The sequence below is a fragment of the Drosophila melanogaster genome, chromosome 3L, assembly GCF_000001215.4.
Source record: "Drosophila melanogaster chromosome 3L".
Taxonomy (NCBI): domain Eukaryota; kingdom Metazoa; phylum Arthropoda; class Insecta; order Diptera; family Drosophilidae; genus Drosophila; species Drosophila melanogaster.
In genome coordinates, this window is record NT_037436.4 from 25,842,896 (window position 1) to 25,857,439 (window position 14,544).

General features: G+C 37.1%; 1 protein-coding gene and 1 non-coding gene across 5 annotated transcripts in view; one reads left to right on the forward strand and one right to left on the reverse strand.

Annotated features, from left to right (window-relative positions):
• l(3)80Fg (lethal (3) 80Fg) overlaps nucleotides 1-14,544 on the reverse strand; it is a 215,672-nt gene that overhangs the window by 44,455 nt on the left and 156,673 nt on the right. For all 3 annotated transcript variants that reach the window (NM_001015187.3, NM_001015188.4, NM_001276235.1), the window contains one exon: nucleotides 830-1,212. In NM_001015187.3, coding sequence (NP_001015187.2) covers nucleotides 830-1,212 — 383 coding nt within the window. The remainder of the gene's footprint in view (nucleotides 1-829; nucleotides 1,213-14,544) is intronic.
• Nucleotides 926-1,607, forward strand: asRNA:CR45182 (antisense RNA:CR45182). 2 transcript variants are annotated; one of them, NR_125321.1, is made up of 3 exons: nucleotides 926-1,063; nucleotides 1,113-1,226; nucleotides 1,277-1,607. The 2 variants fall into 2 exon arrangements; NR_125322.1 differs by having other exon boundaries at nucleotides 1,393-1,607.

Genomic DNA, 14,544 nt, shown 5'->3' on the forward strand with positions numbered 1-14,544 from the left:
TAAAATTGCTGGTGCGATGTTTAATTAATTATAAAATTATAAAGATTTATAAAAAAATCTACATAATTATTTATACAAGAATCAAAAAAATATGAAAACATTTTCAGAAGTGTGGGCGTGGCAGTTTTGGGCTGGGGTAGAAAGTTTTTAATAGTTTGCATTTTCTGTGATGCACTGACAAATCGCAAACCTCTAATTACTTTGAGATGACTACGTACAAATTTAATTTGGTCCGCTTTTAAAATGACTACAAATGCGATTCGATTCTTGAGTCAGCCAAGCAAAACAACCACACTGGAACCCCGGCACCGACATTTAATACGAGGAAGTAAAACAATAATAATACTTAATCCCGATTTGTATAGCAAATAGGCAAAGCTTTATTTACAAAGCAGAGGAACCATTTAAGAAGCTCCATATATCTAATAAAATAGTGTTTCGCGTTTTAAACTATAATATTGTTAATACCCGACACTGGCCGTATCTTATATTAAAGGAAATCGGTAATTTGGTTTTAAATTATGAAATTAATCTACCCGTGTATATGGAAGAGTGTTCCGCGTTTTAATCTATAATATTGTTAGTACTGAACTTAACTAAATATAAAAGCAATCGGCAACTTTTGTTTAAATTATAAATTGAACTTGCCTCGTATATGGAACTTTTTAATCTAGTATGTATGCCATATATTTCTAACTATTCCCAACTTATATTTTCCCAACTAACGATTTCTTTTAAACCAGTTAGTTTTAAACCAGTTAAAACCAGTTATTTTCTCCGCTTATGGTCCCGCAAAAGTTGTTATTCAAACTAGCTTTTAATAACTTACCTTTGTTCCCAAAGCAGACTCTGGGTGCTTTGCATGATACATACAAAAATATTTCCGGTGACCATTTAATGCCAGAACAGTACCAACGCAATTTCTGGGATTGACTTGCAAATGTCGATTTTTGCTTAATGATAAACGAAGAATTTCCGCAAACCACGGCAATCCTCTTTCAATTACCATATGCCCGAATAATAATGTTTTGGATTTCCTGTATGGCCAAACTGCCTTGTGAAAGTACGGAATAAGTTTATGCCGACTTTGACAATCATTGATAAGAAGTAAGGTTCGGCATCCGGGCTTAAGTAGTCGAACCATTCCATTATATTTTTCAGCTCTTAGTTCATATAATTTTAGTTCCGGAATCAAATTGATGTGGCGCTGATCTGAAATTGAGAATGTGAGTTTTGTGTAAGAAAAAACTTGTAATCTAATCAGCCTATATGGCAGGTCAAAAGGTGATCAGCAGTTTCAAAAAGGACGTACTAATGCTGAAATAACCAGCATTACATTAACTACTATATGGATTAGTAAACTGCGAGCAGTGACACTTCTTAAAATTTCAGATCAAAATTATCAACACTACAACGAAGATGAACAACAGTGACCACATTCTCAAGAGAAGTTCATAATTTGAGAAAACAAAACAATAGAGAATACAATATTCGACTTCCCCGACTATTGGATACCCGTTACTCAGCTAGTGGAAATGTGATCGCGAAATTTTATAATTTTTCTATGGAATCGATAGATATTGGTAAATAAAATAAGAAAAAATGTATTAATTGTTTAAAAGTGTGGGCGTGGCAGTTTAGGGCGGTTTCTGTGCGTAAGGGTGGGCTTGGCAAAAAATTTCTTGGAGATTGATAGAAATTTACAAGACTAAAAATAAAAGGAAAAAATATCACAATATTTTGCAAAGGTGTGGGCGTGGCAAGAAATTTACAAAACTAAAAAACAAACAAGAGAGAAAGCGTTATTCGAGTTCCCCGACTATCAGATACCCGTTACTCCGCTAGTGTGAATTCGAAGTCGAAATTTCATCATTCTTCTTCTGGGATATCGATAGAAATAGGGGGGGGGGGAAAAAATAGAATAAATATAAAAATTGTTTCAAAGTGTGGCAGTAAACGGTTCGGCGGCTTTAGGGCGTGTGAGTGGGGATGGCAAAAAGTTTTTTTTGGCAAATCGATAGAAGTTTACAAGACATAAAATTAAGAATAAAATATCGAAAAATGGTTCAAAAATGTGGGGGTGTCAGTTTTGGGTGGTTGTAGGGCGTTATAGTGAGTGTGTGAAATATTTTTTTTTTTTCAAATCGATATAAATTTACAAGACCAATAAAATATCGAAAGTTTTTCAAAAATGTGTGTAATAAAAATGTTAAAAAAAATCAACACGTTTTTTAAAAATTTGGGCGTGGCAGTTTTGTGCGGTTTCTGGGCATTAGAGTTGGTGTGGCAACATGGGTTAACAAACTTGCGGTGCGTCTTTGTCTATGCTTTCACCTTCCTTTTACCTTCTCAACCTTTTAGCTTTTATAGTTCCTGAGATATCATACGGACGGCAAATGGCCATATCTACTCGGCTCGGAAACGCTTCCTACAGTCTGTTTCATACTTTTCAACGAATCTACTCTACGAGTAACGTGTATGAAAAGAGGGTGCGGAAGCATATCTTCCTTTTTTTAAATGCGCCATTTAGTTAGTTGATGTCATAGCGGAGCTCTAGTGGTCCCGGGGTCAAGAGGGGCTACTGCAAAATTTTGTCTCGACACGGTTCAGTCGCCATAATGCGTTGGAATAGTGGGGAGCGTACCATTGCCGTTGAGGCCTACTTTTCAAGCGGATATTGGTTATTAAAACACAGAGTGCATTTCGGAACAAACAAAACATGCGCTACTGGGCTGACACCAACCCTCGAGAATTGCATGAAACGCCTTTGCATTCACCAAAGGTCACAGTGGTGTGCAATTTCCTCAGATGGAATTATTGGTCCCTGGTTTTTTGAGGAAAATGAGGTATCACTGAATTCGGACCGGTATGTAAACATCCTATAGAAAGAGTTGGATTTGCGGGACACTTGGTTTCAACCAGACGGTGCACTTTAAGAGCATTAACACTTTCCAGAGCGCCTTATCTCAATTAGAGGCGATTTGGAATGGCCCGCACGCTCTCCCGATCTACCCCCTTGTGATTTTTTTCTATGAGTTTTTTTTAAATCCCGTGTTTTTGTGAACCGTCCAAGAGCCCTACAATATTTGAAAAACAGATCCACCTGTTGAGCTAATAAGTATTTTTATCAGTATTTTTTATTTATTTTTTAATGTGCCTCCATTTCCATGTTTACAATTAACAAAGTTAGAAACAAATTGTAAGCAGCTGAGTGACCCGACATCGTCAAAGTCAAATTTCCGATCCATGTTCCAATTACATACGCCTACATATCACTACAATTAAAGACAACAATACATTAATCCCAAGAGATACAATCAGGTATCTACGTATGCTGCGACTACTTTATCGAATTCGCAGAATTTATAAGTCGATATTATCGATACGAAAATAGTTAAGTTCCTAACTAACTAACTAATTATGCAAAAGTAAATTATCGACAAAATAGCCGAACCTTCAGAAATGGAATTTCACAGTAATCTTGACATTGCAAGATTAATAAAAAGTATTATCTTAATTTTAGATACATTTCCCCTACCCAGAATTGATGATATTTGTGGATTAACTGGGAACTAAATATTTTTCATGTCTCGACTTAACGTCGTTCTCGACAAGCAACGATTCATTTTACATGATTTTTTTGGTCTTTTCAAATAATAATGACTAGGAATTCCCGAGACTAAAACGTTCGCAAGCATTCCGCTTCCAGAACGATTTAATTTGTTTTTGTTATCAAATGCAGGGAATAAAGCATGTTCATTTTTTAATGCTTCTGCTTGTATGACTTCAGCAGCCTCAAGCTCATTTCGGGACATCGAATTATGTCGGTCTAATGGCGATGCCATCCAAGAGCTACAATCCCATCCTTGTCGTAGTGGAAATAGCACCAGTGTCGAAGAAGTGTTAACCCGTCTCGAGAAACAAGTCGTATATTCTAGTCTAGTATAGTCTGATCGAGGTATTGCTTTTACATTGTTGGCGTTCGTGGAGTATTGTGAGTTAAGCAACATCCAGCATTTGCTCATACTGACAGGTGTACCAGTCTTATGTATTCACGTTGCAACTCGTAGTGAGGAAAACGTAACTCCCATCTGGCGAGCAGATAAAGGAATTTAAGCGCGGAACAGAGGTCAGAAGGCCACACATCAGCAGGAAAAGAAGTTCGATTCAGGAGAAGCAGGGAAAAGAGGGAAAAAACTGGATCGTGCTGTCAGGACCCTCGGCCAGACAGACGGAACAGAGTCCGAGGGCTAGCACAAGTCAGTGAATACCAGGCCAGTAAGTGACAACGCCCACAGTCATAGGGTCGATAGTGACAACGCGCATACAGTCGGAAGAAACTAGGTCAGTTGGTGAGAACAGTGCCAGTGAGCATCAGGAACGGCAATACGAGGTACATCACTGCAAGTGACGGAGCAGTGAAACGCGGATATTCACTCGGCAAGGATACGGGAGTGGACCAGAATCTTGAGTGCTCAGAAGGAGTCATTAGCTGGTGTCTTGTGACAGGAACGGTCCTAATAGACGTGCGCTTCTAGGTGCTTGCAAAAGTGGTTCTGGGGAGACCTTTGGTCCAACATAACGGACAATACAATCAGGCTCAATAAACAATGCAGGCGAAAAAATTTGCTGAAGTTAAAACATCAAAACCAGTAAGGTTTTCTGAAATTGGCACTACCGGTCAAGAATTAACCGTCGCAGATATTAGGCAAAGAAGGGTTTTCAGCTTATCGAAGGTCAGAATGTGAAGCTTGGCCGTCTTCACTACAGCCTCCCAAAGGCCACCAAAGTGAGTTGAAGAGAAATAAAACGGCTCACGAATTCCTCCGCCATGCAAAAATCCAAAACTGCTTTAATGTGGTCGCCGCTGAATAATAGCCATAAAGGAATTCGGGCAATTGTCCCCCAAGGCAGTGTCCTTGGCGCTCTGCTATACAATGCATACGCTGTCGACACGGCATTCCTGAACGTGAGAGACACTGCCACCGAGACCTCCGAGCTAATGGAGACACAGCTGGACATCCTAGCCGCCTGACAGAAAAGGATGAAATAGCGGGCAACATCGATAAGTCAACGTCTTCCACAATCCCGGAAAATTCCACTCCGAACTGTCTCGGTATCACCCTCGATAGACGACTTAAATATCCTAAAAAAGAGAAACCAAGCCAACCAACGCCTCAAGAAATATTATAGGCTAATAGGAAGAAGATCGAAGTTACCGACTTCGTTTAAGCTTCTTATATAAATTATTTAAAGATTGATCGCACCGTCTTGCGATACTTTCGTCGTCAGGATTCCTCCAGAGGTGAAGGGCTTCCTTCGCTGGCTGCTATGTGGAGTCCGGGGAGCAGAATATTATTATTTACGTTGAGAGGAACTTTCCCTTTTTTAACTGCCAGCCTTGTGGTCTGGCAGAGTAAGTAATAAAAATATGTTTTACGCCGCTTAGTCGAAGTTGACAAGCTGCCGCTCTTTATTCTGGTAAATGCAAATTCAAACTGAAACTTAAAATGATTCTTATAGTTAACAAAGACTCGCAGCGGCCAGGCAAATATGCTATGTTTGCCGGCTGCGCACGGGTTTCCGGCCCAATGCTGGGTCAGCACTATGATATTATGTTTTATACACTGAGCCGAGGTCAGAGAAGAGATAAAGAAGAAAGCAGCGATCGGTACCAGAGAACTGCAGCCCGCCACTGGCACTCTACGTCCACCCGCTAAACACTGGGTCTCTATAAATACTGACACCCTACATGCGGCAATAAAATATATTCGAGTGTTTTGCCAACGTGGTGTTATTGGTACGAGTAAAAAAAACACCCGGTGCCTGCTGCTCAATAACCATTTGTGTGAGTGGACGCACAGGCAACGATCGGCCGCAAGTAATTTTCTGTACGCCTAAAATTTGTACACACGTCGCAAGCTGAATACTCTACAGACAAGTATTTTTATATAAAGTCATTTTTGAAATTTATTATGTGACATTACGTACATAGATTCGGCTATTACTATTTCTAAGCTATATTTAAATAATAATAACGTTAGTTATAATAATAACTAATAATAATACTAATAATAATAACGTTAGTTATTCGCAAGCTGAATACTCTACAGACAAGTATTCTTATATAAAGTCATTTTTGAAATTTATTATGTGACATTATGTACATAGATTCGGCTATTACTATTTCTAAGCTATATTTAAATAATAATAACGTTAGTTATAATAATAACTAATAATAATACTAATAATAATAACTAACGTTATTAATATTTAAATATAGCTTAGAGATAGTAATAGCCGAATATATATATATATATATTATATATTATATACTAAAATTTGTATACACGTCGCAAGCTGAATACTCTACAGACAAATATTCTTATATAAAGTCATTTTTGAAATTTATTATATGACATTATGTACATAGATTCTATTACTATTTCTAGGCTATATTTAAATAATAATAACGTTAGCTATAATAATAACTAATAATAATACTAACGTTAGTTATTATTATTTAAATATAGCTTAGAAATAGTAATAGCCGAATCTATGTACATAATGTCACACAATAATATATACAATATAATTAATATATTGTAATATATATTAATAATATTATAATATATATATAATATATATTAATAATAATATTATATATATAATAAAATATATATAATAATAAGATGAAGAGCATATTTTGTCAAATTTACATTGCATCATGAGCTCTTTCCGCTCTCTCGCTCTTGAACAAAAATTCGAGAATGCCTGGAGCGACCTCTAGAGCCACGCCGAAAGAATAGTGTGCAAATAAAACGTATGGGAGTAGCACCTTGTCTTTGACTAGACTATCTAGACTGAACTAGACTATCGGGTGGTCTACCCGAGTATTTTTGCAAACACCCATGTTTTTAACAGTAAAGCCATAAGTGTTTTTGTTACTCATCCCTACTCATCCCTTTTGTTTGCCTTCTCTATCCTTCGTTACGAGTAGCGAGTATGATCGGCGCCCGAGACGCAGAGTACCGTATTGATTCGGGTGCGCACACAACGGGGTGCTTGTCTGCACGTGCAGATTTATAGTGTGTGTTTGTAAGTACTCGCGATGTGCGTGGCAGGTAGCACCCGCACATAAAATTTTTGGGTGTGAGTCGAGTGGCAAAAAATGCCAGCTTTGCAGTTCTCTGATCGGTACATGGAGAGGCTTCATAGGCATCCCAACATAAGGGGCATCTCCCTACTGAACAATAGTGAACCACCCCGAAAACTGCTCCGGACTCATCCCCTAGATTTTGCTTGAGAGCCGCTAAATAAATATCAACAACAATGTAATATTCACCTGCTAAGTCTATGTTAAAAAATTAAATGGTTAGTTATAGTTTTAAATAAATAAAATAAAAAAAAAAAAATAAAAAAAAAAAGTTCATGCGACTCGTTCATATGAACCTTTTAAGGTCGTGCAAGAAAACAACTGTAGAAAGATATTTGATAAGCCCCAAATACCTACGCACTTGTTTATTGCATTGTTTGCCGTTTTCCACCCCTAAGAGGCCATCTTGGATGGATGTAAGTTAACTACAAAAATTGCACAACCTAACTTAGCTCGCTACATTGTAATAAAATGCTGATCTAGAGTCTGGATAACCTCCTCACCAAGGCGCGTGCAACCTAAATTCCCCTTCCACTGCCTCTGCAGCGAACACGCCATCCGCTGCTGACCATTTGCCTAAACTTCTCACTCAGCAGTTTCTTGTAGCTGCAGCCTTGTCGCCACTACAACTGTCGCCGACGCCGCCGCAGCCAACTCAGCTTAGCTCATTGACCTAAGTAATCAGTCACAATCTTACATCTAAATAAAGAACACCGAAATTACTTTTGAAGTGTTTAATTTATAAAACATTAACTGGCGGCCGAACAGCGACCCGCACGTTAACAGATAACTAGCTGACGGCTTCACAGCTCAAAAAAAAAAAGTTCGCGTAGTGGCCAAATCGAGGTTAAATTCAAAAAAGTGACTCCGGTACATTAAATTGGCCGTCGAGAATTTGATCGCAGCAATTTTAAATTTAAATATTTAAATTGCCCATCGGCGGACCGCAAGCTTTGTTGACAAGTTTGCAGAGCATTTTCACGGAGTATGGACAACGGAGCCCCAGTAGCACCACCAAAAAGGAACCAATCAGGAAAGGCGGCCGCAGCAGCAGTAATAGTATCGTATGTTAGTGAATAAGAAAAGTTAAACACAAAACACATAAAAGAAAAGAAATTGAATTAGTGCTAAAGAAAAAAACCTACTAAATAGTTAAGTTACCCAATCAAAAATTAAAAATATTAAATAAAATAAAACAAATGTAATAAAAATTTTCGCACTATTATACAAATTTTTGCACAATTATACAAATTGAAAATTTACACACACACACACCAAATAAAAAAAAATTTTATACTTACACAATTACATTTATATAATTCTAACATTTCTTCAACTAAAGTTGAACACTTATGCCGACACCGAATATTGTTTACTCTTCAATTTTATTATTATTTAAATTTAACAAATTACAAATTTTTAATTTTTTTAACCAACTACACTTTTTTCTAAAATACAATACAATTTTTTTTTACTCTTTCAATTTTGACCAGAAATGTTGTTAATGGCGAACCAAAATAATTTATTAAGACCACCCATATTAAACTAGCTATTAAGCTATTTCTAGGTGTTTGACCCTACATTTCGCGGATAAACGTGACTTGGGAACACTCGAATATCGAATGATTACAATCGTACAAGGTAGTCATCAGTCTGTGGAAGAATTTTACCAGGTTGTTTATAAGCACCTATCTTTAATTCTGTACAAACTTGGTTCTTTGGGTCCAGGCAGAGAAGCGGAAATGGTCATGACAAAATCTTACAGATACAGCTCTGGATACTTTTGTCAGAGGACTGCGAGGTTACTTATCTCGTTTACTTGGGATAAGGAACCCACAGATCTCCCAACTGCGCTACATCTGTGCTTAAAACTGGAAAACCAATCATTCCGTACTAACTATGCGACTAGTAGAATTCAAAACAACAATAACCAATTTCGAATCATTGACCAACGACAAACAAGCCTAAGACCTACGCCAGCTCCACTTACTATAATGACGTCGAACAACCCAGATTATCGGCAACCGCCACCAGTTCCTCCACGGAACCTACCACAAAAAAAACCAAATCAATATGCCTAGATACAATAACCCTAATTACGGACAACAACGAGCACCCAATATGGTCGGACAAAATTATAAGCAATTCGGGTACCAAGGCAGAATCCTAATCTGCAATTTCAGCAAGCTTAATATGTTAATCCGTTGCGCCCAGCAGCGCCTAAGCCAATGGAAGTGGATCCCAGTATTCAAACTAGAATGGTAAATTACATCAACAGACCACAGTTTGAAATTGGCAAAAGACCACCACCAGCACAGACAAACAAAGTGGGCAACGTCAAAGAAATTTTAATATCCAAACAAATAACAATGATCAATCAGTGCAAATGACAGCCGAAGCAAATGCTACCATAACTGATTACGAACAAGCAATAGCCGACCATGAAGCACAGGAATGCTGTGACCAAACTTTAGAAGACTACATTGATCAAGATGACGGGACCGAAGACGAAAATAAGTATGACTACTCAGCCTTGAATTTTTTAGAATAAAAGACTCCTCACTTCTCTATTTTGAATGTAAGGGGAGGAGTGGTCAAATATTAAAAAATACTTATTGACACCCGACGTAGTAACAAATCCCATACCCAATAAACCCAAGTTTAATGCTATCACTGTTGGGGGCAGTATTCAAGTAACTCATCATAAAATAGCCAACCTTTTCAATCATCCGGGTATAAATCTTTTGGGATTAATGTGCCGATCAAAGGAAAAAAAATGAAGCAGTCAATAGCATTTTCCCAAGAACAGACCATTTAACCGATAAACAAAGAAAACACTTGGACCAACAAGTAAAAAAGTATCCGACACTATTTGCTAAAACAGACGAAAGACTTACATACACCACAAATGTCAAGGCAGAGATCAGAACAAATACAGACACACCAGTGTTTTCCAAATTTTACCAATACCCTATTCCCCTCAGAGATGAAAAGAACAAACAGGTCAAAGAATTATTGGATGACGGAGTAATTCGTCCATCCCGATCACCATACAACTCACCAGTGTGGGTTGTTCCAAAAAAAAGCAGACGCATCAGGTGAAAAGAAATATCGTATGGTCATCGATTATAGGAAACTTAACAAGGTGACTATAGTGGATAAATACCCTTTACCGGATATAAACGAGGTACTGGCCCAACTTGGCAATAATAAAATTTTCTCAGTTGTGGACCTTAAAAGTGGGTTTCATCAAATTCCACTTAAGGAATCTGATATAGAAAAAACAGCCTTCTCCGTAAATAACGGAACATATGAGTTTTTACGACTCCCATTCGGATTGAAAAATGCGACTTCAATATTTTAACGCGCGCTCGATGATATACTTCATGAACATATTGGTAAAATATGTTACGATATTATTATCTTTAGTGAAGATAGTTAATCGCACACCCAAAGTCTCGAAAAAATTTTCAAAACCTTGCAAGAAGCTAACATGAAATGCCAGTTAGACAAATGCGAGAGTAAAATTCTCAGACAAAGGCATCGAGACAAATCCGAATAAAGTGTTGGCCATAGCCAATTATCCTCAGCCTAAAACGGTGAAAGAACTACGAGCATTTCTTGGCTTATCTAGTTATTACAGAAAATTTGTTAAGGATTTCGCTAAGATGGCAAAACCACTTAGCTCCCTTTTAAGAGGGGAAGATGGACGTGTGTCCAAGAGAGAGTCTGCAAAGAAATTAATTGACCTTAATCAAGAAGCGTTAGAAGCATTTAACAAACTAAAGAACGCACTTGTATCTAAAGAGGTAATACTACAATACCCTGACTATAATAAAGAATTCCAGCTAAACACGGACGCATCTAATTACGCAATAGGGGCGGTTTTATCACAGAATGACAAGCCAATCGCTTTCTTGTCCAGATCACTTTCAACTACAGAATAGAATTACGCAACAAACGAGAAAGAAATGATAGCGATAATATGGGCATTAAAAAAATTCAAAAATTACCTGTACGGTAAAGCAAAGGGGAAAATTTTCACTGACCACGAGCCCTTAACGCATTCTCTTAGTAACTGGAATGGAAACGGTAGAGTAAAAAGGTAGAAAAACTATCTCGAAGAATACAATCATGAATTACTTTACAGACCCGGTAACGAAAATGTTGTAGCCGACGCGTTGTCAAGAATCAATGAAATAAATTCGGTTACTACTCAGCATAGTTCAGAAAGTTCTGGCGAATATTTGATTCCGAGTATTGAGGTACCTATATTTGCGTTTAAAAATCAAATCCTTATAAAAATAAAAACTGACACAGACTACAACTTCAGCATACTGTATCCCACATTTCACAGACACATCATAAGCCAACCAGAGTACGATAATGAAACACTTGTTAAAATACTAAAAAAATATCTTAATCCATCAGTTAAAAATGGAATCTTTACTGAAGAAAAAATAATGGGAGAAATACAGAAAATCGAACCTCAACACTTCAGAAACGATAAATCGAGATTTAATTGTCAAAGACCTCGCAACAGAAGCAGAACAAGAGGAAATAATCCTCCAAATTCATAATAGAGCTCACCGAAATACCCTAGAAAACAATCGCAAATTTTACTTTCCCAAGATGAAACAGAAAATAGCGGCTCTAATAAAACAGTGCAGAGATATCTAAAACACCTATCCCTGAATATCCAGGACAGATAATACACATGGATATCTATTCGACGGAAAAGAAATTAGTTTTAATTGCCATAGATACATTTTCCAAACTTGCACAGGGCAGAATAATAAAATCAAAAGCCATCGAAGACATTGAGAAACCATTGCATGATATTTTATTCTATTATGGTGTGCCACGGTACGTTGTAATGGAAAAATCCCTTAATTCCGCTACAATAACTTTTATGCTCAGAGACCAGTAAGGTATTCAAATCTTTAAGGCCCCCACCTTACAAAAGTTCCGTAAATGGAAGGTCGAGATATATATAAGTTAACTAAGTTAACCGGGCGACGGCTACGACCGATCGTCCGAAGACTCGCTCCGGCCAAATTGCTGACACAGCGTCTGGCCGGAAGCCCGTGCATAGCCGGCAAACACTACCCATTGGAGTGGCCGGTATGAGTTTCATATTTTGTTAGCCCTAAGTTCAGTTTGATTTTATATTCAATAAAGAGCGCATCGCGCCTTGAATCGACTCCAGCTCTTGCTGTCATTATTAAATTGGTTGATTGGTTGACTAGCCTTAAGGGCACTCAACAACGGAGAGACGTTCTCCCACCGTATATTCTAATTCTGGGGAGAAGAGGTCTGCGGCAACCGCCCTGCCTCCCGGATACCTGCAACCTACGCCGGAGACCGCGGCGAGGGATCTACACCAACATAATTAGTTTAATTTATATATATATATATCACTATATATATATATATATATTATATATAGTGACATATCCAGTCCCTAAGACTTAAGCATATGCCTACATACTAATACACTTAGAACATATACACCCCAACACAACATACACTACTCCGGATGTACCCAACAGTTAAGAATAAGATTGTTATATGATCCTCGAGAATGGAAAAAACCCCAATTCTAGATAAGTCACCCACTGGTAGACTAAACATCCGTCCCCTAATTAAAACAATTCCTTGCTTAAGCCTCACCCCATCGTCACGTTCCCACGTTCAAAGCTCGGACCCGCAATCCCGAAAAACAAAAGTATCGATTTCAATAAACAAATTATAAGAATCTAAGAGCACTTGCATCCAAGAGCAAATGCACCTGAATCCAAGAGAAACGTAAAGCTTTTTCTCTTCACGATACGAATCCTAAAGTCTAAAGTCCATATTGGAAAAGCTCAATACCGAGGCTTGAACGTCAATCAAATCAGAATAATTATCAGAGTTCAGTTTGAGACCTAATTGTAAAAGGTCGGTGTTCTTCTCAACTAAAAAGTTTTGTAATCATTTAGTGAAATAAAAATTATATTTTTTTTCACTTATATATATATAGTAACATAATATGCTTCTCATATTACGTTTACATTTTTGCTTACACTTAAGCGCATGATTTGTTGTGCATCCATACCGTTATTTTTCCGTTCTTTTTTGTACACATATACTGATTAGACATTCCCGTTTCTCGCGACTCACTTCGAGCCGATCAAAAACTCTGTACAGTAAGTCTTAAGCCGACAACGAAGAAATAAAGATCTAAAGTAAAAATACCTCGTGTTGATTCTTTCAAATCCGAAACTTCTTTAAAGGCGTTGATCTTAGTCAAACGACGGATCATTTGTTCGACTCGAAAAGTAAAATACGTAAGTGGCGCAGTCGGTAGGATAATACATTGTTGATGCGATAGTAACCCTATTCAATTCTTCAATTATTATCCACAAAAGAACTAACGCAGTCGCGTCGTGCTAAGTGGAAAGTGCTAACCAACGGTATAACTAACCTTATAACAAACGCGGATCGTGTCAGTTAACCTGTTCACCGCGGAAAAGTGTTAACCAATGGTACTCAATCCCATAAAGTGACCACGAAGTGAAATAACTTAAAATTACAAAAAATTTTAAGAAGACGCCTTTGAATTCGCTGAGTAGTAAATCCACAAAAGGTTACTCAAACCAAAGCGAAACAGCTAAGAGCGCAACACAACAAACTTAAATTAAAAACTTACAAATAAGTGAATAACAGAAATATTACGAACAAATAAGTGCGAAAATTCAACAAAACCTAAGCTAAAGAACTATAACTAAGTGAATAACAAACATTATAAGTGAATTAAATTAATAAGTGAACAACACAACAAACTTAAATTAAAAACTTACAAATAAGTGAATAACAGAAATATTACGAACAAATAAGTGCGAAAATTCAACAAAACCTAAGCTAAAGAACTATAACTAAGTGAATAACAAACATTATAAGTGAATTAAATTAATAAGTGAACAACACAACAAACTTAAATTAAAAACTTACAAATAAGTGAATAACAGAAATATTACGAACAAATAAGTGCGAAAATTCAACAAAACCTAAGCTAAAGAACTATAACTAAGTGAATAACAAACATTATAAGTGAATTAAATTAATAAGTGAACAAACAACAAACACAAACACAAAGCTCAGACCTGGAATACAAACCAATAGTGGAAATCAAGAACCCATAGTGAAAACCAAAACCCTATCCAAAACATAAACCTAAAGTTCGACCAGAGACAAAAACCTACAGTAAAAACTTGAACTTTATCGAAAAACGAAACCTATCCAAAACTGCAAACCTTACCCAGAACGTGAACCTTACCTAAAACATTAAATAACAATAAATACAACAACAACAATGGCAACAGCAAGCCCTATAATACTATCCGACT